This window comes from Equus quagga, chromosome 4 (assembly GCF_021613505.1).
Source record: "Equus quagga isolate Etosha38 chromosome 4, UCLA_HA_Equagga_1.0, whole genome shotgun sequence".
In the NCBI taxonomy this organism is placed as follows: domain Eukaryota; kingdom Metazoa; phylum Chordata; class Mammalia; order Perissodactyla; family Equidae; genus Equus; species Equus quagga.
In genome coordinates this window covers 40320687-40347770 of record NC_060270.1, presented here as the reverse complement: position 1 = coordinate 40347770, position 27084 = coordinate 40320687, and the positions used below count along the sequence as shown (strand labels likewise).

At 38.9% G+C, this 27084-nt stretch overlaps 1 protein-coding gene across 6 annotated transcripts in view; it reads left to right on the top strand.

Annotated features, from left to right (window-relative positions):
• The first annotated feature begins 1044 nt into the window (after window positions 1-1044).
• FXR1 (FMR1 autosomal homolog 1) overlaps window positions 1045-27084 on the top strand; it is a 70082-nt gene continuing 44042 nt past the window's right edge. For 5 of the 6 annotated variants that reach the window (XM_046658416.1, XM_046658413.1, XM_046658415.1 and 2 more), the window contains exons 1-3: window positions 1317-1504; window positions 20129-20181; window positions 22475-22568. In XM_046658416.1, coding sequence (XP_046514372.1) covers window positions 1454-1504; window positions 20129-20181; window positions 22475-22568 — 198 coding nt within the window. In that variant the 5' untranslated portion in view covers window positions 1317-1453. Of the gene's footprint in view, window positions 1505-20128; window positions 20182-22474; window positions 22569-27084 lie in introns of all 6 variants that reach the window. The other variant, XM_046658417.1, reaches the window with a different exon arrangement.

Sequence of the window (27084 nt, the reverse complement as noted above, 5' to 3'; positions counted from 1 at the left end):
CCTCACCATGATCAACATTTTTCTTTTTTAAAGATTGGCACCTAAGCTAACAACGATTGCCAATCTTCTTTTTTTCCCCCCTTCTTCTTCTCCCCAAACAACCCCAGAACGTAGTTGTATACTCTAGCCCTGAGTGCCTCTGGTTATGCTATGGCGGACGCGGCCTCAACATGGCCTAACCCTTGTCGGGGCCCAGGATTCCAACAACCGAAATCTCAAATCTCGGGCAGCCAAAGCCAGAGGGAGAACCTGACCACTCGGCCGCGGGCCCGCCCCACGATCAACATTTTCAAGAGAACATCCTGTACATAGCAATACCATATTGAGCACTTTCATAGCCTTCATTTCCTTTCCTAACGTTTGGAAATGTAGAAGTGCTGATCAAATGTTACGTACATCTTTTTAGGACCCGCCTCCCCGCAAAGGCTGCGTCAGTGGGCATTTCCTTGAGTACAGAGCGCCAGCAAAGCATCCTTCTTTAGAGTTTTTCTGTCAAAATGATAATACAACACACACATAAAAGAGTCCTTCTAGTATTATTTCCAAAGGCCCCGCCTTGGGAAAGTTTTAGTATTGTTAAAATAGACATTCAAAGGATCTTCGTCATAATGCTTACAGCACTGGTGTAGGTTCCGTCAGAATGGGAGTTCGCGTGCATTACTTAGGGAGAAACGTGGTCTGCGGCTCTACTAAGTTTCCCTGACTACTTCTAACGAGGGAATTAACCCAAACTCTGCTGCAGGCTGGGCACACGTCTAAGTCGCGCTGAAAATACTTAGGTTGACCTTTAAACAGTTAAAGGCGTAACAGGTGGGGCGACGGCTCGGCCCAACTGTGCGGAGGTGGGGAACCGTGGAATTTGAGTCAAGAGAAGTCCACTGATTTAAAAAAAAAAAAAGCGATGCGAAAGAATTTGGAGCACAGAGTCTGTCCATTTTTAGGATCCCTCCTGCGCCCAAAAGGTTGCGCCAGTGGGCAATGGGATCCTCCAAAGGCGCTGCTCCTCAGGTGAGGAAGCTGCTCCAGGGCCGCTGGCACTTCGAGAAGTTTAAGCGGAGGATGCCCGAGCGCAGCGCAAGGCAGGTGCGTGCGGCAGACGGCGGCCGGGCAGTTTCCTCCAGGTCGGCTGCAGGCACCGACTGGCTGGAGCGGGCGAGCGGCGGGCACGAGGCGGGGACGGAGGGGCGGGTCCGTGAGGGGAGGGCGATTGTGTCGGGAGGGAGCGGGGCGTAGGCGGCGGCGGGCGGAGCCCAGCGATGATGTAAGGAGCCGAGGGATCCCACCAGGAAAGTCGGCGCGGCGCGGTGAGACCCCAGGGGTGTGGGGCGGGGGATCCCAGTCCCCGCCCTGTTTTCCCCGCCCCTCCCCCTGCCGCCTGCACGCCCCTCCCCCCTCCTCCCCTCTGGTTGGAAAGTTTCTAGAATCTCTTCCCAGCGGCCTTTGCGGTTCCAACATGGCGGAGCTGACGGTGGAGGTTCGCGGCTCCAACGGGGCTTTCTACAAGGTACCGACCCTTTGACTGCTTTCTCGGGTCCGCCTGGGGTTGGGGCAGGTTTGCGGGAGGGTTGGTGGTCCGGGAGAGTTAGGTTTGGGGTCGAGAAGGGCGGCCAGGCCCCAGCCCGGGGCCGCCGGGTTCCTCGCTTCTCCCCCCTCCACCCGCGGTTTAACGGTCTCGGGGGCCCGGCCTCCGTTATGTTTTGAAAGACCACGCCGGACACCTCCTGTGCTTTCCTGCTGATGGACTTTCTTCGCGGATGCTGGCGCAGCCCTCGGCGGGCCGGGGAGGAGAAGCCGGGCCGCTGCTGGGCGGCGGGGAGCTCCCGGGAGCAGGCCTGGCCGGGCGGTGGGAGTCGGGGAGGCGGCGGTGGGATTGTGTGGTCGCGGCCGCTGCCCCGCCCCTCGGCCAGGCCGGGCGGGAGCGCCTCTGCCGGGCGCCGACCCCTCCCCAGCTCCGTGGGGGAGCGCGTCTCGGAATCTTAGGAATTCACCTTTGTACTGGGGTTTTGCGCTATAAACTTCGGTGTCTGGAGGGGAAGCGGGGACCGGATTGAGGGTTAGGATCGAAGAAAGAAAACTAGAAAACCTTGAAATGGGGCAGGTTGAAGTATTTTTGCGGCCTGGGAAATTGGGCGGCGCCTTCGCCCCTCTATTAGGGAAGAAAAGGCCAGAGTTCTAGGCGTTAAAGTAAGACTTAAAATGTGAAATGGATCACAGAGACCGGTGGGGAGGTGACCACTTTCTTTCTATTAGTTACCCAGTGTTTGTGGAAGGAAGTGTTGATTTTTGTTTGTTCCCCCACGAGGTTTTTTGTTTGTTTCCATCGGGAGGAAGGAAATGCATTACTATGGGAATCGCGGCTGGAAAACGGAAGAGGAATTCGAGAGTAGAGGAATTTAGTAGAGCTTCCAGCGTAGGGGTCACAGAACTGAAAATGAAATCCTTAAGTTTGGTTTTGCCTTTGTAACAGTTCCTTCTCCCTGTTCTCCCAAAGTGTGCCACGATGTTATAAGATCAATACAGAGTCTCCCCAGCTGTTGTCTGTCAATCACTCTCGCTAAGCCAGCATCTCAAATGTTTGAGAGTGCTGGCTATTTTTATGGAGGGCCTTCTCCTAATACAGGACTAATGTGCGTACGCGGGAGGTATTCTCACTGGGTTTCCTTTCAGCGTACCTTTTATCCTACGGGGTTTTATTTGATTTGGTGGTCGTAATTCCCTATTTGCAGCGTTGTTTTTCTTTCCTAGTTTACTGATTAGCTGTGTGGATTTGGTTTAACTGTCACGTGGTGAGAGCATAGTGGGGAATCACTGTTGGCGTCTAAAGGATGTCCCTAAGCTTTTTACAAGTTTAAATCTCCTTAGGTGGTCAACATAAAGTGAAAACAGTGTCTGCCTGGTGGAAAGGAGTGTTTCAAAGCGTGACGAGTTGCATCAGTAGTCTAGGTTTAAAACTTGGTGTCAGACAAAGGACCTAAGCGAAATTTGAGTAGACGTTTCGTTGACTCCAGTTCTTATTGAAACCCAGTGGTTGCCGTCTCTGAATCACTGCGGATACAGTTGTGGCACAATGCACGAAGAATGGGCTTACCATGCTTTTCCTGTTAGGGTAGAAAAGGTTCATCATTTTTGCATCAACCACCCCCCCAACTCCCCCCCGCCCCCAGAATTTCAAATTCTCACTGTTTGGCTGTAGGGTTCTTGTTTAATGGACGTGTGCATTTTTTTCCCTAGCATATTGAAAAATAGAAAAGGATTATTTTGCCTTTACAAATCACTTTGCAGTATGTAAGTGGTAGATAGGCGACATCATTTCTTTTTAGCCAAGTATATTTTATTTATTTATGTTGGTCACCAGCTATACAAGATATTCTTTTCTTTTTTAATAAGATTCATTATTTAAGATCATCAGTTTGAAAGTTTTAGTAAAGGTTGTTTACAATCTTACTTTGGTTTCACGTATTTTTTTAAAATCAATTTATAGTAAATGCTCCCATTTTGGAGCTATGAAGTGTTTATTGTTGGTCCCTATCCATGCTTTACAAATCTGCTTGATTAGACTTGGACTCCATTAACCATTTTTACCGAACAGAGTAAGGTGATTCTTTGGCAGAAGTTGGGAAGGACGCTAGCTACGTTTGTATGTACTAAAATAATTGCACTTGAACGTTTGGAGTTTGTGTTCTGCCATAATCCACTGGCACATGCACTTTGTGGAAACTATGGTCTTCAGAACTCCAGAGAGAGAATGGTGATGTGGAACCATCCCTGCATTTGAAGTTAAACAAATTGGAATTCCAGGTCTGTACCTCAGCTTGTCATTATCTAGCGGTGGACTCCTGAACAAATCTCTGTGGATCTGTGTTCTTCTGTGTAAAATGAGGGGTTTGAAGTATTCAGTAGTCCCTGGCATATTTTTATCCCATCAAACCGCCCACTTGGGAAAAAACTGGCTTACTGCACACGCAGTTTATTATTTTTAACTGCATGAAATTTTTGAGATTCATTTGCATATAGTAAAATTCACCTTTTTTGGTATACAGTTATATGAACTTTGATAAATGCTAGAAGTTGTGTAACCACCATCAACATGATGAAGAGAGAGAATAGTTACACCATTCTCAAAATTTTCCTCGTGCTCCTTTGTAGTCAGCCTCTCTCCTCACCCCCAGACCCTAGAATATTTTCTATCCCCATAGTTTTGCCTTTTTCAGAATGTCATATATGTAGAATCATTCAGTATACTGTGTAGCGTCTTGAGTCTGGCTGCTTTCATTTAACTTAGCGGTAACTTACTTTTAAGTAATTTTTTCTAATTTAAAAAGTAATACACGGTTAGTGAGGGGATTTTGGAAACTATCAAAAAAACAGCTGCCTTGAGATAACAGCTGTTAACACTTTGGTGTAGTACTTTTTCTTTCACTGGTGGTTTTCAGTGTAAAGGTGATTCTGATTTTTCTCCTTGTCTCCCCTTCCATTCCCCCATCTTCACAGACACACACACTTGGCTGTAAATGTGCACTGCCATTGAAGAATTTCAAAGTCATGGGATTAGTAGCCAGTATTATCATGCCTTGAGGCAGTGCTCTGTAGACATTGATTAAAGATTTTCTAGTGGAACTGAAACTTGATTTCACAGATTAATTGGAACCAGTGAAAAGCTGAAGATTTGACCTCAAATTAGGATAGTCTTTTTTTTCCAAAAATATTTACACAGGGGCTGGCCCCGTGGCTGAGTGGTTTAAGATGGCCTGCTCCGCTTTGGTGGCCCAGGGTTTCGCTGGTTCGGATCCTGGGCGCAGACATGGCACTGCTCATTAGGCCACGTTGAGGCGGCATCCCACATGCCACAACCAGGAGGACCCACAGCTGAGATACACAACTATGTACTGGGGGGATTTGGGGAGAAAAAGCAGGGAAAAAAATAATTACACAGATGGTAGCAAGCTAAATTCTTTGTTCTGCTTCCTCCTTATATATTTAGCCATGGATCTATAGTTGTTAAAGAGAGAAAAACTTGGTATGCTCCTGTTTACAACCCTATAAATCTATGGGGATTGGAAAGGATGGAAGATATGTTAATTAAGCACTTGATGGAGGATATCATTTTATATAAAAGTTTGGTTTTATAGCTTTTCTACCTGGAGCGCAGCATCTTAGGGTTTATACTACTGGCCACTTCACGTGCCTTTTTTTTTCTTTTGAAAGCTTTGAAATAGAATTTACGTTCTGTGATTGTTAGTCTATTTACAAAGTTGTATAACTATTACCACAATCTTATTTTAGAACATTTCCATTACCCCCCAAAAAACCTTGTGCCCATTTGGAGTCATTAAAATGCTTTTTAACTGATGTATATGATCTTAAGCTTTGTAATAGCATTGCAACTTGCATGGCTGTGGGCAGAGTATAATTTTAAATAGAAGTTGAAAGTAAGTCACTCAGTTTCTGGCTCATGTAGAGGAAAGTTTCCATGGTGTTCCAAGGAAATGTGTAATCTCTAAGACGGCTGAATGAAATTTCAGGCCTTCTCTTTTAGAAGATAGAATTAATTTTAGAGCTCTGTGATTTTGCTTTGACTATGTAATTGATTGGCTACAAAACAAATTTCAAAGTAGTACAATATTTCCAAAATTTCTGCATTACTTTAGCTTAATTTAATATTAAAGTGAAATTTGAGGTTCACTAAATTATGGAGTAGGTTTATTATCACTGATGATGATGACCTGTAGAGTTATATTAAAGGAGTTGTGCTCTGAGACAGTACTGACTTTTCAAAAATTGTTGATTTTTTTTTTGTGGCAATCAGTTCTTGAGGAAGAGATGGTAACTGTCTTAATAATATTAGGGACAGTCTTAAAAAAGCGTAGTGTTCCAGATTCTTTAAAGATGGTTTGTAGTTCTATGTGTTTTCTTAAAGATTTTATTTTTTTTGCCTTTTTCTCCCCAAAGCCCCCCAGTACATAGTTGTATATTCTTCGTTGTGGGTCCTTCTAGTTGTGGCATGTGGGACGCTGTCTCAGCGTGGTTTGATGAGCAGTGCCATGTCCATGCCCAGGATTCGAACCAAGGAAACACTGGGCCGCCTGCAGCGGAGTGTGCGAACTCAACCACTAGGCCACGGGACCAGCCCCTGTACGTGTTTTAAAATGCAGTTTTTATAAAAATTTAAAAGAACTAAGGTTTAACTAACTTCAAAGGCCACTTGATTCTTTAGAATTAAACTTTTCCTGTGAAGTTTTGTTTTTGTATTAGAAGAACAATACATAATTATGAAAAATCTGAAAACGGAAAAGCAAAAAAAAGAAAAAATATTCTTATCTACCTAGCGATATATTGTCAAGGCCTTGGCTCTGTATACTTAGAGAAAATATACTTTTTTTTCGTATTTTTACGTATGCACCTGTATGTTTTATGTGTCATTTAACATTTGTGTGCCTTCCGTAAGATAACAGCGTACTATGAGTGCCTGTTACTTACTATATATCTGTGAAGTTTATATGTGTAATTCCTGATTTGTTTTCTCAGGGACTCCATGACGTATTGTTTTTAACCCCATTTTACGTATTAGGAAACTGACAATAGTGATTAAGTAACTTGTCCAAGATTACGCTGTGGCTGAAATGAGATTTAACTCTAGGGCTTCTTGCTTCTAATTGTGTAGTTTAGCATAGCATTAGAGGTTTTCCAAAGGAAATCTCAGGGTAGTGAGTTTGCATTTTAGTTAGGAAGACAGGTCAGACGCTTGACTGGATTATAACTCAAGAAATGAGTTCTCTACCACAATGTTAAGGATGTGGACAAACTAGCTTTTTTGTGGTGGGAAGAGCAATATGTATTCCATGATTGACCCCTAATTTTTGGACTAGCTAGATATATAAGACCTTGGTTTATTCGTCTGTAGTTTGAGACAGTTGTATTTTTTTTTTCTTTAAAGATTGGCACCTGAGCTAACAACTGTTGCTAGTCTTTTTTTTTCCTGCTTTTTCTCCCCCGGTCCCCCCAGTACATAGTTGTATATTTTAGCTGTGGGTCCTTCTAGTTGTGGCATGTGGGATGCCACCTCGGCATGCCCTGATGAGCGGTACCGTGTCTGCCCCCAGGATCCGAACCAGTGAAACCCTGGGCTGCCGAGGCGGAGTTTGTGAACTTAACCACTTGGCCACGGGCTGGTCCCACAGTTGTATTTCTTTTAATGATTTTATCAAGTCCTGGAATCTGCTAGGTTCATTTAGTTCACTAAGATGCTAGTTAGCTGTGACAGCAATAACAGTATGTTTATTGAGTACTCAGACTATCAGACTGTGTAGGTACTTTACATGAGTTTATCTGATTTGGTCCTCTCAGTCACAGTGAAGGAGATAGTGTTACCACCAGTTGAGAAAACTGAGGCTAAGTGAATCTGGCTCCATAAAGACTCAGACTCTGATCTTTCAGACTCTAGAGAGCCTGATCTCTTTGACCATTGTAGTGTGATTCTGTTTTTGAAGTACAAATACATGACTTACAAGATTACTTATTACAAATTACTAATTAATACAATGGAAGTCAAGAGGAGTGAATTGAGAAGATTCCTGGAGAAAGGATTTGAACTATGTATTCGCTTTACAAAAATTTGCTCTTTCCTATATGGTAGACAATAGCCATGGGGCTGAAATGTGCTAGTCTGAATTGTTTAATTGTAAAATCCATACTGAGTTTCTGAGACTAATATGAAAAAGAGAATGTACAACATCACAATTTTAAAATACTGATTACATGTTGGAATAATATTTTGGATATGTTGGAGTAAATGAAATTATTATTAAAATTTTGCCTGTTCCTTTTTACTTAATATGGCTATTAGAAATTTTTAAGACTAGATATGTGGCTCAAATTATAGTTTGTTCTGGATACTTCTGATTTATACTCTTCTCAGTTGTTAGCTTTATATTGTTTATGTAAGGTATTTGGAGCAGTATTTGAAATGCTTTATGTATGCATATATGTGAAACTTCTTATTCAGATATCCTTATGATCCGACACCTCTTGGTAATCTTGCCACGTAGTATTTTTGAGTATCAAAAGGCTTTAGAAGATTCTTCAGCAGATGTTTAGCTAATAGTAAGAAATTGTGTTGTGATGGTTCTGTTAAATTTCCTAGGACCAAATCTTCATAAAGAACAGCTACAGCAAAACAAAATTAAGCAATGCAAAATGTTTTGTTAATCTGAGTGTATGTATTTCTGTGTATAACCATCCTTTTAATGTTAATTTATTCTTATGTTAAAGAGGTTGAAGCCATGGCGAAATTGAACTAGTGTTATATCTCACTTGTTTTAACGTGTCTCCCATACTCTAGCTTCAGCATTTTTTGCTTAGGTGTTTTGGGAGGATGAGTGGAGGTCTTCTCCAGTAAATAACTGATGTTTATAGTTCTTGTTGACAAAGGAACATGCATTCCCCATCAAGATTTCTCCAGGATCAGGAATCTCATCTTTCATGCCCTTGTCTCTGCCTTTCTTATTCTGGCTAATTAATCATGGTACGATTTCTTTCTTTGCTGTTTCATAAGTTTTTGCTTTTATAGCTTTTCAGGTTGTTTTCAAATCCTAAGTTTTTCAGTGACTGGATATGTGTACTTAGTAGGCCTTCAGTACATATTTGTTGAGTGAACAAGTGAATTACTCATTCTTGGCTTCCACACACACTTTGGTTTGTTGTTAATCTTAGGATAACTGCATTTATACAAAACCAACTTCATCATTTCTGATTTTGATGCAAACTGAATGTATGTTTATTTTTAGGGGTTGTGTATTGATCCTGGTGAAGTTCAGATATTGTCAAAGAACTGTATGCATACGTAGAAATACATAGAGTGTCCACTTTTTGCAAAAGGAAAATCATAATAGTTTTGGATGGCCATTTGGAGCCACTAAAATTGTAATTGTTATGGGTGACCATTTGGAACCACTAAGTCATTCCATTTCATGGAGAGCTATTGGATTATAAGCTTGTGAAATTAACAAACCAAGAACATTACTGGTATGCAAACATTAGTAGATATTTATGCATTCTTATGAAATTCTATCATCCTCATTGTGTTTCTTTTATTTAAAACAGTTACGAGTCTGGCCCCGTGGCCGAGTGGTTTGGTTTCACCGGTTTGGATCCTGGGCGGGGACATGGCACCACTCATCAGGCCATGCTGAGGTGGCGCCCTGCATACCACAGTTAGAAGGACCCACAACTAAAAATACACAACTATGTACTGGGGGGCTTTGGGGAGAAAAAGGAAAATTAAAATCTTGGGGGAAAAAAAAACAACAAAGTTAAATGTTCAGTACAGATGAACCCTGAAGCCCAGCCTTGAATAATTTTTTCCTTTATAGAACTTATTCCATAATGGTGCAGTACTTTCTGTAACGTATTATGTAATTAGTAAATTTACAGACTATTTGTAGACATAATATTTGTTGATTTTGCAATGATTTCCCTTTGTATATTTAGTTCTGTAGGTCTTTAAAAAAAGGGTGTATGTTTGAAATTAAGAACTTTTTTGATTGCAATAGCAGTCTTGAATGTTTGTGCTTATTTTTGAAATCAGATTACAACTCAGATTTTTTAGGTGTTGTAAACATCAAACGAATTTGTTGCTTAGAATGTAGATTTGAGATCCCTCGACATGAAAGAATGAAAACGCTGTGGGGAGTGGTGATGTATACATATACCGTTTGGAAAAAGTGATGGTTGACAAAGTGTTCAAGATATATCTCACTTATTTCAAAATTTATACAGTAGTCCTCCCTTATCTGTGGGGGATACATTCCAAGTTCCCATACTTACATACTATGATAAGGTTTAACTTATAAATTAGGCACAGTAAGAGATTAACAACAACTAAAAATAAAATAGAGCAATTATATACCAACAAATTATAATGAAAGTTACCGTAGATTTTAGCAATCTCAGCATACAATTTCTTTTCTTAAGTCCAGAATTTTCACCCTTTCACTTAAAGGAAGCACTTTATGACTTCTCTTTGGCATATCTGAATTCCCAGCATCACTGCTCTTACACTTTGCGGCCATTATTAAGTACAGTGAGGGTTGCTTGTGCACAAGCACTGTGATACAGTGGCAGTCAATCTGATAACTGAGATGGCTACTAAATACAGCAGGGATGTGCTGGACAAAGGCATGATTCACTTCCCAAGCAAGGAGGGTACAAGATTTCGTCACACTACTTAGAACGCTGCAGGGGCTGGTCCAGAGGTGTAGTGGTTAAGTTTGCGTGCACTGCTTTGGTGGCCCGCGGTTTGCTGGTTTGGATCCCTGGTGCGGACCTAGCACCACGTGTCAAGCCGTGCTGTGGCAGGTGTCCCACATATTAAAAAAATAGAGGAAGATGGGGATAGATGTTAATTGAGGGCCAATCTTCCTCATAAAAAAAATAGAGGAAGATGGGCACAGATGTTAACTGAGGGCCAGTCTTCCTCAAAAAAACACGTACAATTGAAAACTTATAAATTGTTTCTGGAATTTTCCATGTAATGTTTTCAGGACTGCAGTTGACTTCTGTAACTGAAGCTGTGGAAAGCAAAAACTGAGTATAAAGAGGGATTACTGTACGTGCGTATACATATGTATAATTTGACACGTATGCAAAAGTATAAATAAAATTGCTTTATTGTAATTTTCCCCCTCCTATTTTCTTGGCTCCCCTTTATCACTTGATCTTCTCTCATCCCCACTCCATTGAGGTAACCTGTTTATAGCCATGTACACAGGGTACCAGATTTTGCTGCCTACTCGAGGAATGGAACATAGATACACATTCAGATACAAATGTAGGTCTTTTCAGTGTTGCTCTATAAAAGTAATCTACAGTTTGGCTGTTTTCACTTGGAGTGTAACTTATTTTTTAATGGTGTATAATATTTTGTGGTAAGAATTACCATGAAATCCAGCCATTTCTCAGTTAATAGACGCTTATTTTGTTCTCAGATTTTTGCTGCTCTGCGTGTTTTCATTGGAGAGTTTTTGAAAAGTGGGATAGCTTTGAGGAAGGGAAATTTTTCTTAATTCTAGTAAATATTAACAGATTATTTTCCAGAAGGCCTAACACTTCCCGTTTCTTCCATTGATGAATGTCAACTCCTTGCCAGAACTGTTTTATAATCTTTAGTTTTTGCCAATCTATTGGAAGTAAACGGTTATTTCATAGGAACCTGGATTTACAGATCTCCATTTCTGAATTTTAATGTTTGTTGGCCATTTGGATTTGCTTTTCCATAAATTGCCTGTTTGCCCATTTTCCTGTTGGGGTGTCCTTTGTCACTTTGAAATCTCTTAGGGGTCATTTATTATAAGTATCCTCTCCCCATCTATTATCTGTTGCCTTTCTGGTACCCCTCGCTGTAAAGAGGTTTTAGTTTTTACGTAGTGAACTATTTTTTCCACATTAAAGCTTCAGGTTTCCCAGTTCTGGTTAAGACATCCTGTGTCCAGATTGTATTAATTTTTTAGATTTTCTTGTGTTTTATTCATTTGTTTTATATTTGCTACATTGACTTATTTTTGAATATTTATACGCGTGCTAGCACCACAAAATAGATAACCTGTATTTTAAAGTTTGTGTTTTTGCATGTGGGGGAATTTGGTACTTGCTCTTTTTAGACAAATCTCTCTCACTTCTGGGATTGGGATGGGAAGAGGGCGTCCAGCATCCAGGAGAGCTGGGTCCCAGTTACAGTTGATAGAACCTCCTGAGAATTGCTCCAAAAAGCTTGGGGTGCTCTGTGAAGACCGTAGAGAGTCCCTGAAGGGGGACATTGTGATTTGCTTTGGGGCAAATAAAGCCAGTGAGGAGTGTGTCTTATTTTCTAAAGCCAGTCTTATTTTCCTTTCCTTACTGCCCTGGGCCCTCTTTTGTTTTACCTACCACATAGTAAGTAGTGGATCTGAGACCAGTCTTAACAGTGAAGTCATTATACTGTGGTGTTGTAAGTGAGGTGGGTTTTTTTTTTTTTTTTCCAGTTTCCCTAGTAAGGAGTTCTTTCTATACCTGTTAACTGTATACACAGTCCAGAAACATAAAATGTCTATTATAAATTATTTAAATTACTTGTTATAAAAGCTCCAGGAAGATTTACTGTGGTATTTTTGGGGGAGAGGAGTAGGTTTAACTACTAGCACACCTTTGAGTGCCTGGGAATACTTAGTTTAAGAAGCTTTGACTCTGAGTTTGCAAAGTGAGACTCATATAAAATTGCTTAGGTAATGTTGATCGCTTAGATCTGGCAGCTCCTAAGTCAATTTTCTCAACCCACTAGATTTTTCTCATCTGAATTATAAAACAGAAACACACTTTTCTCAGTTCTTCCAAGGATAGTGCGTAGCTAGTACCATTTTAGATGCATGCGCAAGAAGTTAGTTCATTACACATAATGAGTGCCTTAGTGATGGGGCTGTATTCTTTTAGAAGCCTGGTTAAGTAAGAAATACTGTTTTTGGAACTGGCTCTGTGGCTGAGTCGTTAAGTTTACGCGCTCTGCTTTGGTGGCCTGGGTTTCGCCGGTTTGGATCCTGGGCGCAGACATGGCACCACTCATCAAGCCACGTTGAGGTGGCGTCCCACATAGCACAACCAGAAGGACCTACAACTAGAACATACAACTGTGTCCTGGGGGGCTTTGGGGAGAAGCAAGAGGGAAACAAAAAGATTGGCAACCAATGTTAGCTCAGGTGCCAATCTTTAAAAAAAATACTCTTTGCTATACTCAATTTTGTCTTTTTTTAATCTTCTAATTCCTGGATTGTACATGCGTAGAGTTGGAAACAGGACAACAGGTGATTCCCACTGTTGATGTGTTGATTTGATGTATGAAAGTAGGCCAGGGGTGGAGATGTTGATATAGGTGGAAGTTGGGTTTAGGGTCCAGGTAGTACGTTATCTTTCTGTATATGGATTTGGAAAGTTAGTGGAAGATGCATACAATTTCATTGTATCTAAAATGGTATCAATTGTAAGGGGCACTAAGAAAAAAGAAATGTTGCTGATTAATCTATGTGTGGTAGTTTTGTATTTTAGAGTTCTTGTCATATACTTATTCAAAGGTCATCTTTAAACACTTGTGTACATAAAGTGGAAAATATAAGCAAAATATGTTGGTTAAAACATATTTACATTCAGATGATTGTGTTTTTTCTCACAATATCTTCCTCAGTGCTGTGGAGAGCATTGGTGTTCCAAGCATATTTTAAAAGAGCTCTCCTGGGCCTGGCCTCCTGGCCGATGGGTTAAGTTTGCGCTCTCCGCTGCAGGCGGCCCAGTGTTTCCTTTGTTCGAATCCTGGGTGTGGACGTGGCACTGCTCATCAAACCACGCTGAGGCAGCATCCCACATGCCACAACTAGAAGGACCCACAACGAAGAATATATAACTATGTACCGCGGGGCTTTGGGGAGAAAAAGGAAAAAAAATAAAATCTTTAAAAAAAGGTAAATAGAATGAAAGAGCTCTCCTCTGTTATCGCCAGGATTTTTTTCTAAGAATTTTCACCCACTCTACAAGTTTTGTGCTGGTGCCTTCTTGATTTTATCAGAAGGTGTCAACAGAACAAGCTTCTGGTAAGAAACATTAATCCTTCCTAAAATAGTCCTTCTTGGTCTGCTGAATGAAATGTCAAGGAGTTGTAGTCAAGTACCATAGCAAATTGTAAGCAAACCAAGTTTGAGCATGCTTAAACAGTGACATTTGTATCCTGACTGTCATATGGCTAATCAGCTATTTTAAGATGCCGTCAATTGTGAGAAGCATTCTGATTTCAGAGATGTTAAATTGTTAGGATTGAGGGGCTGGGAAGGTAGACTGGGGCCAGAGAATGCATCAGGAAGTAAACTGATAATTAGTCAGAGGATAACAAGTGATTATCAAATCCATTGTGGCAGTTCTTGAAAAACAAAAACCTGAGTTGGATTTTGCCTAAATTTGGCTATTAACTTTTACTTCCTCATGGGTTATGTTTTTGTAATCATGTTTATTCACAGCTGTAAGCTTTAACTGATGCAGTTAGGGAAAATGGAGATTGTTAACCTAGTCAGAGGAAAGGCCTTCAAGGATCTAACAAACTGAGCCCAATGCCTCTAATGTATAAAGAATTTATTCCACTCAGTTCACTTTCAGCAATACAGTATTTTATCGCAAGTTTGCTTCAGTAATTAAGCCAACAACTGTAATGTCTTAACACATTGGAAAAGGCATAAAAAATGTAGTTGTTTGACTGTTATGCCAAATAAATAGAAAAATATAATCTTTAAATTTCATGCTAGTGATCCTGAGAAAGACTTTAAAAAGAAAAACTTTGATACAAGTGTTAAAGCTGGAGTGAATCTTAAGTTATTTAAGGATACTTGAACAAGTTTGAAGGAGGCAGTAATGTGAGTGTGAGAACTTTTTCTTTTTGCTTGCTTAAGAGAATGAATGTGAACTAGAGGTTTGATTCCTGACAGATCCTTTGCTTTTCCCCTTGAGACTGGAGTCATTAAAGGCCTGCTGCCTATTTAGTCATCCTTGCTGATGTTTTTTCCTCAGTCTGTTGGCATTCATTGAACTCGTGTAATAAGAGTTTTGAAATTTAAGAGTTAACAGCTTTAGGGTGTAAATCTTGGTTTTTTTTGCATCTGGGAATCTATTCTAAGCCTTACTTTAATTGAGGATTCAAGCTGTCTGGTTTCTGGAGTAGTTTGTTGAGTATTAAGGTTTTTAAGTTTCTGTTTTCCTCTTTATAAGGAATGTGATTTTTGTGTTGTAATGAATTGCAATAATGGGAGGTCGTTAGTAGATTTTTGAAAAATCTAAAGTAATAGGTGAATTTGAAATGTTAGTTACTTTGCAGTCAAAAAGGAATTTTCCTAGACTAAGATAATGTGTTCTTAATTACTTTAGTGGGAATGTTCTCAAGGGAGTTTATGCATTTCTAGATTTCTAAGCCACATCTCAAGCAGAGCGTCTGATAAATTGATCAGTATTTTAAATATTAAAATTTTATTTTAACTGAAGTGTGTGTTTTGGACAATATAGCTGCCTTCCCAGTGTGAACTGGATTTTCTTTGTTTTGTTTTTTTTTTTTGAGCAAGATTAGTCTTGAGCTAACATATGCTGCCAATCCTTCTCTTTTTGCTGAGGAAGACTGCCCCTGAGCTAACATCCGTGCCCATCTTCCTCTACTTTATATGTGTGATGCCTGCCACAGCATGGCTTGCCAAGCAGTGCCATGTCCACACCTGGGATCCGAACCGGTGAACCCCAGGTCGCTGAAGCGGAGTGTGTGCACTTAGCCGCTGCACCACCAGGCCGACCCCGTGAACTGGATTTTGATGTTTTGTTCTGGAACTTTGCCTTCAATAGGCTTCTTAGGAAAAATGACTTATTTCTTCAAATTAATATGGTTACCAGACTTAACCTTGGGAGTTAAAAACTACGAATTAGCAAAAGGTAATTTTTATCACGTGATTGATAATGATTTAATGAAAAGAGCTCCAGACAGAAGATTAGGCTTTAAATTCAGTATTTATAATCTCCTAGGGAGTAAAACTTTGGGGCTTTTTGATGTATATTGTTTCACCTTCCCTCTAAAATGAGGGATCCAGAAGGTCTATAAAGAAAATTTTGTATGTCTTCAAGAGTTGTTAGATGACTTTCCCACAGCCTGGGCCTATAATTCATCTGTTGTGATTTTTGATTATTTTCATAATCTCAATCTTTGAATTCCTGAAATGCATTTATACTGTGTTCCTTTCTACTTAACTGATAAGAGTTTTTTCCCCATGACTACCCTTATCAAGTTGAAAAACGTTGTTTTCCAGCTGTAGCGTTCTGTAACTTCAAAAATGTATCCTAAACGGGGCTGGCCCCGTGGCCGAGTGGTTAAGTTCGCGCGCTCCGCTGCAGGCGGCCCAGTGTTTCGTTGGTTCGAATCCTGGGAGCGGACATGGCACTGCTCATCAGACCACGCTGAGGCAGCGTCCCACATGCCACAGCTAGAAGAACCCACAACGAAGAATGCACAACTATGTACCGGGGGGCTTTGGGGAGAAAAAGGAAAAAATAAAATCTTTAAAAAAAAAAAAAAAAAATGTATCCTAAAGTTAGGCAGATATCCTGTGTACCTTGTTATTTCCACAGGCCGTTTAAGCTCCCACCTCAAAATTGCCAAACACTTTATGCAAATTTAAAAAAATGAGATTGATCTTTATATTCTGATAGGAAGGATCTAAAGATATAAAGTGGGAGGAGAAAAGCAAAGTCCAGAACAAACTGCAGTAAATGTGTAACATTTTAAACAGGATTTATATTATTAAAATTACGATTTATTTTTTACTTTTCTTTTTTAAAGATTAGCACCTGAGCTAACAACTCTTGTTAATTTTCTTTTTTTTTTCTCTTCTGCTTTTTCTCCCCAAAGCCCTCCGGTACATAGTTGTATATTTTTAGTTGTGGGTCCTCCTAGTTGTGACATGTGGGATGCCGCCGCAATGTGTCCTGACAAGTGGTGCCATGTCCGCGCCCAGGACCCGAACCAGCGAAACCCTGGGCCACTGAAGGGGAGTCTGTAAACTTAACCACTTGGCCCCGTGGATTTTATTTTTTGATCACTGTTGGTAGAAGAATGTTTTTGTCTGTTTTATTTTCCAGCTGCTTATTGTTTTTATTTAGGAAGCTTATTGTTTATTGGTTAACTTGCCACCTTACTTAGTCTATGAGTTTTTAAAAAAATTTTTATTTTAGGCTAGATTGCTTTTTAAAAATCCTTCAAATAGTGCTTCCACTGCTCAGGGATTCCTGCTACTCCGTCCATCCCATCCTTTACCCAATTCACACATAAGTTTTGGCATTTTTTGGTTATTACTATATCATGCTCTGTTTGTTATTTTCTTGGGGATAACCTTCTAAGATATTTTGATCACACTTAAGATATGTGTTATATTGCATTGTTACTGATCATTATTTTAAATTATAGTTGAGAGTTTCAAATGGAAACGTATATTGGGCTGTGTGAACAAATTAAGAGACCATTTTATAATGATGCCTTGGAATCTTGAGTTTGCATATGTATGGGAGGAAGAAAAGGAGGTGTCAAAGGTTTTGGTCTGGGAAATACGGGTCCTGGGCCAGATGAGTGTGAAAAGGAAGAGAGAGACTAAATTCCCAAAGTTGGGACTAATACGAGGAGGACAGAAGTTATGGAGACTTAAAGTCGTAAAGCCCCCTTATGCCATGTGCAGACAAATGTGGCCATTGTTACTTGGTGTCCCCTGACTCCCAAAGATTTTGGTAAACACCCAAACCTGGCATTTTGGGTCTTTTGAGTATATGGGGACCCACCATCATTCTGGTGACTTGGAGAGTACAAAAGTACTTTGAAACGTGTTGATTGTGTCCTGCATCAAAATGGTCCCAATTTAATGGAAATCTTGCCATTAGAAGCACCTTATCCCTAGAATCTAGGGTTTGGAGATGAGAGCAAGTTTCCTAATTGTTCACTACAGTCCAAATACACTTTAACTTTAAGGACTGGGTGTCAAGTCCTTAATCTATTTAATCTCATGCCTGAGGATATTAGCAATGAGTAGGTGTCTATAGCCATATTTTTTTCTTAAAGTTGATGAAAAATGTGCACCCAAAGAAAGCTGATGCTGATGTTTTTGGTGGAAGTAAAGTGGGGATGGGAGTGGGAAGACGTTTTTAAACACTGATTTTTTAGGTAGAAGAAGAGGTTTTTATTATAATGAAGAGTTGAATTTCCTAGTGGCTTGGAGCCGTGATTTGAACTAATTCACTGTATAAATGATAACAGAAATGATAAAGATTAATTAGTGAAACATTTCATACTCTGAAAGTTGTTTGTGAAGGACTAGAAAACGTTAGTGAAAGTTGAAAACATGACTAACCTCTGGTGAGATGTTTTACTCTGATATTTATGAACTTGGAAGTTCTCAGTTTCTGAAATACTCTCTACAAATGGCAAGGGTATAATACAGAGAGATATGCTGGTAACATTACTATGAAAGTGCTGACCAAAATGCTTGCTGAAAGTGGATGTACGGATGAACTACTAGAAATAGAGAAACTGGCCAGGAAGTTGTTACAGCGTGGTCAGGTAATCAGAGCTTGAACTGAAATGGCAGCTCTTAAGTTTTAGCTTTGGGAGGAGAAAGAGGAATAAAAATTGTCTCCAGAATCGCAAGGCGAGAGCTACTATAGCACTCATGAACAGAAGGTATCCTGAGTTTTAGGCGTCATATGAGGATATTCGCATTGAAATGTCCCATAGCACACAAATAAATCAGATGATAGGCATTTGGAGCTGGAGAGAGATAGGGCCAAGTTACAAAATCATACTGTTGAGTAGCAAGTGTAGGAGGAGGGCACTGAGAGACATTCGATTTATGAGTTACCTGCACTCTGTGATTGGTGATTCTACATTACTAAAGAAAATAAAATAATTTTATTTTCATCTCCATCTGGTATCCTCTTTCCAAGATTTCTGTCTTGAGTTCTAGAGATTTTCTGGGGTGGTAATACTGATCTGCTTGCCTTTCGGTTTTTCCACTGCTTGTTTGTTTCGTAGTCTTTGGTTTGCTAATTTGCTTAGAATAATGTCTGACATAATAAGTATTTAAATATTAGTAGTTATTTTTTAAGAAATTACTGTTAATCCTCTTCTGTCTGCTTTGTAAATTTCCCCAGTTTTTTTCTATTTATTGTCTTTTTCTTGTGGGTTTATGCCTTAAAATTCCTTTAGAATTATTTAATGGACTTTTGGGAAGGAGATGAGGTAAACAGATGTGTTCATTTCTGCCGTGTTTTAACCGGGTACTGCAAGAGAGTGTGTGTGTTTATTTAGCTAGTTTTTAGTGCACATTATGGAGTCTAGTGTGATAAATGTTTTAGAAAAGTGTTTACAAAGTACCTAGTGGTTCAAAGCGTGTGTGTAAGCGTTTGACTGAGGTTGAGAACTTTGTAGTTCTGATTGACAGTAATATAAAGTGTCATTTACTATCAGTTGTAATCATACAGGTCCAAGTACTGCTTGCCCAAGGTTATGTAGTGGTGGAGCAAGGATTTGAACAACAGTTATTCTACACCCGCGTCCCTTGCTCTTTTTTGAATATGTCAGATGTTACCATTTTTTTCAGCTGTATTAATCAAATGAAGATAGAGCAAAAAGACTAATTTCAAAATTAATTTTTAGGTTAGAAAATGAACACTGATTTTTATTGATTATTTATATTCATTCCAAAATAGTTTCGAGGCAGTGTACTTGCTATAGCCCAATTGTTTTTAAGCGAGGGAGGAAGAGAAGTTGGTAGGAAAAATAAGATTAATGCCAAGGTTAGTATTCAAAATGTAGTGAAGCCTTTTGCTAAAGGTGGGCTCTACAGTCGTGCACTACATAACGTTTCGGTCAACGATGGAGCACATATGATGGTTATTACTATATAGCCTAGGTGTGTCGGAGGCTATACCATGTAGGTTTGTGTAAGTACACTTCGCGATTTTCACACAACAATGAAATTGTCTAATGACACATTTCTCAGACATATTCCTGTTAAGCGGCACGTGACTGTAATTTAGTATTTATAACTGATATTTGTATAAATTTCAGTTCTGTCTCTGCCAAGTACTGTAGTAAACATTAATTATTTCATTTAATTCTCGTAATTCCATGAGGTGTAGTATTGAAATGAACCGTTAGGTTAAAACTATGCTCAAGAATGTATGAATGATACAGCCTGGGATGTGAATCCTGGCAGCCTGACTCTAGAGCCTGAACAATGAGTATCAACTAGTACCTGTGATGTTTCAGGGATGTACATTTGTTTTTCCTATTCTGAGGTAGATGATACTGTGTGAAAACTGAAGTTCAGGGGGTTTAAATAACTTCCAAGGTCACACGTCTCATAAATGATGGACCTGAAATCAAACCCAGATCTCCCTAATTCCAAGCCCTGTTCTTTTCAGTACTCTGTATTGTTTTTGTATACATAGAGAGCCTTTTAGAGTTAATATAGCCTTTTAGAGTTAACAGCATTTAATTGGATATTGATAGGCTTTTAATAGTGTTTTTATTTTTGTTTTTTTACAGGGATTTATCAAAGATGTTCATGAAGACTCCCTCACAGTTGTTTTTGAGAATAAGTAAGTGATTTTTTATTGATAGAGATCTTAATTTTAAAGATCAGGAGTGCCGAACTGTTTGCTTTTGGGTGCCCCTGTTGCCACTGGAAAATGATTTTGCTTTTGGGTAGGGGGTCTTTATGAGTTCACTAATTCTAGTTTTGATAACTCTGTGCCTCTTTTTCTGCACACAATTTGCGTGTCACTTTTTCATGACCTCTTTCTTTCCCGAAACACATGTGAACATGATTCAGTAAGTAGCTTTTGCAAAAGTAGGTGGCACAAATGGGATTATAATATGCCTAATTCTTAAAAACCCAGAATGTGGAGGGGCTGGCCCAGTGGCGCAGTGGTTACGTGCGTACGTTCTGCTTTGGTGGCCCGGGATTCGCCAGTTCAGATCCTGGGTGTGGACATGGCACCGCTTGGCAAGCCATGCTGTGGTAGGTGCCCCACATATAAAGTAAAGGAAGATGGGCAGGGATGTTAGCTCAGGGCCAGTCTTCCTCAGCAAAAAGAGGAGAATTGGCGGTAGATGTTAGCTCAGGGCTAATCTTCCTCAAAAAAAAAAAAAAAAAAAAACCCAACAACAGACAGACAAAAAAACCCCAGAATGTTGAAATAATATTGTAGAAGGCCTTCCAAATGGCTACTGGTAGTCAGAATAAGTATTAGGCCACCTTTAATTGCTTCGTGTTAATAAGGAATAATATCTATTGTAAGGGCTAGGTAATGTTCTAAAAATGTGAAAGACAGTATGCTGGGCTTGGTTAGGAAGAGTTATAAAGGAGCACTGTGTAATTGAAGATCCAGAAAGAACTGTTCAACTTTCACTTTTAAGCTGCTTCTGGAACTGCCTGAAAAGGTATCTGCCCAACAGCTGTTTCGACTTGTTTCATGTAGAGACAAGTGTTGAGATGATTTCCGTCTTTGAGCAGCTGCCATTTAGACAGTAATGATGAAAAGAAAGCGCTCAAAAATCTTTCCTTGTCTCCTGCTTTTTTGCCCAACCTTGGCAGATAGAAGCTATAGGGACATTTTATGTGCTCATATACCTCCTAGGCATATGAATAAGCTGTTAGAACTTAGAGTAGGAAAAAATTTTTAGCTTTATCAACTCAGCTTATAAAATATAACACACAAAAGTCAGTTAAGCAGCAGCTAAATTAGTAGTTTAAATAAATTCATATTAGCTACAAAGATTAAAAGTATGCTTTTTCTAGGTTAATTATAATGTATATGTTCATTGTAGAAAAGATAAATTCTATGTGAGAAAATTAAATCTTTTGTTAATTCAGCTATTCAGCATAATGGAGTAGTTTTCTGTGTTTCTGTAAGCATGTACACTAAAAAGGAATTATGCAGTTTATATTTTATAATCTCAAAGTGTATTCCTTTGACAGGCTATATAGTTGTAAAAGTCTTTGAAATAAATTGATCTCACTGCTGTTTGTTTGGCAGTGGTATAGATATGACATCATTTTGAATCTCTAAGTCATTACTGTGACTTTAGCCTATTTCATTTGCAGAATAATGTATGTACTGTTCCCTGAGAGTGAGTAATTTGAAAAGTACTATATAATTATTATCAGTGATATTAATTATTTGTAAACTCCATCAGGAGTCATGCAAAATCTGTTCTACCTCAATCTATAATTACTTGGGAAAAAATATATAATATGAAGATTGTTTTTCTTTAGGAAAAGCTAAACGATTAACTTGAAAAATATTCAGCACTAAGCATAGAGTATATAGCTTCCATATTAGGAGCTATTAGAATACAGATCTTCCTCAACTTATTATGGGGTTTCAGCCTGATAATTGTATCGTAAGTGGAAAATAATCATTAAGTCAAAAATGCGTTTAGTATACCTAACCTGCCTAACATCGTAGCTTAGCCCAGCCTGTCTTAAACGTGCTCAGAACACCTAAATTAGCCTACAGTTGGTCAAAATCATCTAACACAAAGCCTATTTTATAATAAATGTTGAATATGTTATGTAATTTATTGAATACTAGTCTGAAAGTGAAGAACAGAATGATTGTAACTGTTATCACTTGTTTATCCTTGTCCTCACATGGCTGACTGGGAGCTGGGGCTCACTGCCACTGGCCAGCGTCGTGAGACAGGATCATACTGCATATCGCTAGCCTGGGAGAAGATCAAAATTCAAAATCTGAAAAACAATTTCTACTGAATGCATATCACTTTCACACCATTTTAAAGTCAAAAAGTCATAAGTCAAACCATCATAAGTCAGGGGACTGTTTGTAATAAATTTTAAAATTGTTAATTCCTTTTCTAATTCTTCAGTTGGCAACCAGAACGCCAGGTTCCGTTTAATGAAGTTAGATTACCACCACCACCTGACATAAAAAAAGAAATTAGTGAAGGAGATGAAGTAGAGGTACGTATTTATAAGTTTATTTTCTCGTGTGCCTATTTTTTGGTGGTTGTTTTAAATAAATATTCTTGTAGGACAATCTGTTTACGTGATGGAAAATAAATCTAATTCCTTTTCTTTATTCTTTCTGTTGGTAATGGCTGTATAAGATAGCAATGCTTGAGTTTTAGAATCAGAACTGAGATTCATGTGTTAGCTCTCCCATATTTAGCTTTGTGACCTTGGTCAAGTTTTTTTATCACTAAAATGAAAATAATTTGAGAGTTAAGGATTGATAGTGCATTTGAATTGCTTTGCAGAGAATCTAGTACAGAGAACTGTATGGTTTTGGTCATTATTTTCCTCCTTTTTGCTGATTTAAAATTTGTCTCGTGCTTTTTACTCAGTATCTTTGTGAGATATTAGTAATCATTCTTTATTATAGTGATCATTAATATGGCTCATATGTAATAATGTGAAATATTGTAATTAGCCTCCTGCCTTATTGAACATTCTAGGAATGTCTGGAAAATTTTAAAAGTACAGAAAAACAAAGAGGAAAAAAACCAAAAATCACTGCCCAGAGAGAAAAACTACTGTTCATGGCTTACATAGCATTCCTAGGCTCTCCCTCCCCCCTCTTTTTAAAAAAAAAAAAAGGGATCATAGGGTACTGCTGCTTTGTATCTTGCTTTTTTCCCACAGTTAGTAGAGCTTGGGTGTTTGTCTTGAATATGTTAATATTCATTAATATGTCTTCTGTTATATAAAAAGAAACTTGGAAGTAATTGTCAAATAGAGGTATACTTAGTTTGTTGGAGATAGAAAATTTGATTTTTTTCTTACTAATTTGTATTTTCATATTTTAATCTATCAATTGTGTAGATTTCCGTCTCTTTATTTATTGTGGCCATAATAGTTTATAACAATGTGAAATTTCAGTTATACATTATTATTTGTCAGACACCATAGAAATGTGTCCCTTCACCCCTTGTGCCCACCCTCTCACCCCTCTTCCCTCTGGTAACCACTAAGCTATTCTCTTTGTCTGTAAGTTTGTTTATCTTCCACAAACGAGTGAAATCATATGGTGTTTATCTTTCTCCGTCTGGCTTATTTCGATTAACATAATACCCTCAAGGTCCATCCATGTGGTTGCAAATGGGACGATTTCTTTTTTTTTTTATGGCTGAGTTGTATTCCATTGTGTATATATGTACACACCACATCATATTCATCCATTCATCAGTCAGTGGGCACTTGGGTTGCTTCCATGTCTTGGCTATTGTGAATAATGTTGCAGTGAACATAGAGGTGCATGAGTCTCTTTGTATTGTTAATTTCAAGTTCTTTGGGTAAGTACCCAGTAGTGGGATAGCTGGGTCATATGGTATTTCTATTTTTAACTTTTTGAGAAATCTCCATACTGTTTTCCGCGGTGGCTGCACCAGTTTGATTCCCACCAGCGGTGTATGAGGGTTCCCTTTTCTCTACAACCTCTCCAACATTTGTTACTTCTTGTCTTGGTGATTATAGCCATTCTCATAGGCATAAGGGGAGATCTAAGTTGATACAGTTCCTCCAGGGACATCTAAGTTGATACAGTTCCTCCAAGGTGCTCAGATATGCTAAATATATTTCTCACAAGGAGTTGGCTTGATAGTGAAAGAGAGATTTTCAAATCTCATTTGAACCTTGTTTATCTACGGTGGGGTAGGGATAGGGGAACTGGGGGCATAGGAGAACCTTTATTGATGAAATAGCTATCTAAATGTTTTTATAAACAGCAGGACATAATCTCTGCCACTGTTCTGAGCATTTTGCAATTGAATTCATTTAATACCTGCAAAGGAATTATTCTTCATAATTTTTTCAGTGGTAAATTTTCTCTGAGTTCCCATTAATTGTAGGTGTTATGCTAGGAAACCAAAGAATTGTAGAAGTTTACAGTTAATCTCTGATAACTTAAACTCATTTCCATTCTAAAATTCTGCCTAGATTTTAATTACTTACTCTAAGTTCACTGTGCATTCTTTCGCTTTTGCTAAATCAAAGCATGTTATAATCTAATTGTGTCAGGGCATTATGAGCTTGCTCCCTAATGTTATAGCATTCACTTTACTAATTTTTTTCTTTTATAGTTGACTTCCACCAAAACTGGGTACTAAGAACTTCCCTGTAAGGAAACCTCTAACTGTAGTCAAGGTGTGGTGTGTATTTGTGTCCTTGAGGGAAATGGCTCAGCTGGTATGGGAAGACACCGGGAAACAAAGTGGCAAAGTGCTGAAAATTAAGGCCTGTTGGAGTACTTGGTGGCTTGTATGAATTGTAGTAGTGATTCTGCTGATTATTACTGTACCATGTTCACTCAGACTTTATAGACTCCAGTGAAAATATTTTTCTCAATATTTTATCCTTTTTCTACTCAGCATCTTTCTGTGAGGATGGATAAAACATTGGTTTGTTTTCATTTTTCGAAATTTATGTCTTATTCCAGAAGAAGTTGAATTTCTGGTGATAGGTCAGGTCAAGCAAGCTTAGTTTTGGAAATGTTCTAGAAATAGAAATATGTGGTGATCACTTCTGAGAGTACTTTTTCATACTTTTTTATTGTTGTTCACTTACTGTAGAGTTGTAAAGGCTCAGATTAAAGGAAAAACCTGTTGGAGTGCTGAGGATGTTGTTACACTGTCCTTTCTCCACTGTAGGAAGGTTCTGTCTAGTTTCTGGACCATCTTTTTGGCTCACCTCAACTATGTACAAAACTTTGATGTTGGAGATTGATTTGGAAATTGATGATTACAGAGAGTTTTATTTCACCTTGTGTTTTGTGATTCAGTCTTGGTGAAGTTTGCTCCTTAAAATTAGGGGAATCATTGCCTGAAGTTAAGGTGTTACTCTCATTTTTTTTCTTTTGAGGAAGATTAGCCCTGAGCTAACATCGGCTGGTAATCCTCCCCTGTTTGCTGAGGAAGACTGGCCCTGAGCTAACATCCATACCCATCTTCCTCTATTTTATATGTGGGATGCCTACCATAGCATGGCTTGCCAAGCGGTGCCATGTCCACACCCGAGATCTGAACCCGAGAACCCTGGGCAGCCGAGAAGCGGAATGTGCGCACTTAACTGCTGCGCCACTGGACAGGCCCATACTCTCATTTGTTTTTGCTTTTGAAAACTTTGAAAATTCACATAAGGAAGAAGTTTAAAGTTAATCTTGCCACCCACGGACGATTATGTGTTTTTGCCACAGTTGGGAGTCTGTCCATATGACATGTACTGTTTAGGCATTACAGTTGTTAGTCCTTCGTGTTTTGAAAGAAATAACTTTTTGAAAGCTCCCCCCCTTTAAATTCAGAGTAATAAAGCTTACTGTAAAAAACGAAATGATACAGAATTAGTGTGTATAAAGTAAAAAGTAAACCTTCTTTCTTAGTGTACGTGTGCTTGTCTCCTCACCTCAGCTTAAATCTCATTTACCAGACTTAAGTGTCTCTCTAGATTGTTTTCTTTACATTTATAAAGAATTTGTGTGGATTTTTAAGTTACAAAAATTGGGAATACATTATATATTTGTGATTTTTGTATTCACTTAATTAGGATACCATAGAAATTTTTATGTCTATACATATGGATTTCCCTCATTCTTCCTAACCACCCCATAATAGTCCTTAGTACAGTTGTATGATAATTACAAGACACTGAAATCATTGACAGATTTTTTCACTCTTACCAAAAAAAAAAGCCAGAGTTGATGTCCTTATGTAAATCATTTTCTGGTAATGTAGTTGAAGTAGTTCAGTTGCTGGATCAAAAGGCGTGTATATTTAAGATTTTGATAGTACCAAAATGTACCATGTCGTCTTCCAAAAATTCTTTTTGAATTATGACTTCATAGTTTTGCTAACACATGAAGGTGTTTGTTTCCTCATAGGTTGACTGGCTGATTTATTATTAACCAGTCAAGTTTTATGTAAACGTGATAGAAGGAAGCTGTGGTCTTCTGAATCTTCATTTCCTTGATCACTAGTGATACAGAACATCTTTTAAATTAGTTTATTGGGTGTTAACCCCTTTGTTCTGTGAATTGTCTTTGGTTTTTGTCCACGTAGTTTTTTTCTTTTTTTAATCTTTTTTTGTCAGGAAGATTAGCTGTGAGCTAACATCTGTTGCCAATCTTCCTTTTTTTTTCTCCCCAAAGGCCCTGTACATAGTTGTATATCCTAGTTGTAAGTCACTCTAGTTCTTGTATGTAGGATACTGCCACAGCATGGCTTGATGAGTGGTATGTAGGTCCACACCCAGGATCTGAACTGGTGAAACCCTGGGCCACCAAAGCAGAGTGCGTGAACTTAACCGCTCGGCCACAGGGCCTGCTCCTGTCTGTGTAGTTTTTGATGTAGAAAATCTTTGCATTTTATGGATAAGTTTTTATCTGTTCTATTGTGTTTTCTCCCAGGCAACTAAAAAAAAAAACGTTGTGGCTTTTTCTATTAAGAAGTCATATTTTATTCATTCAGGTCTGCCATCTTTTTGTGGG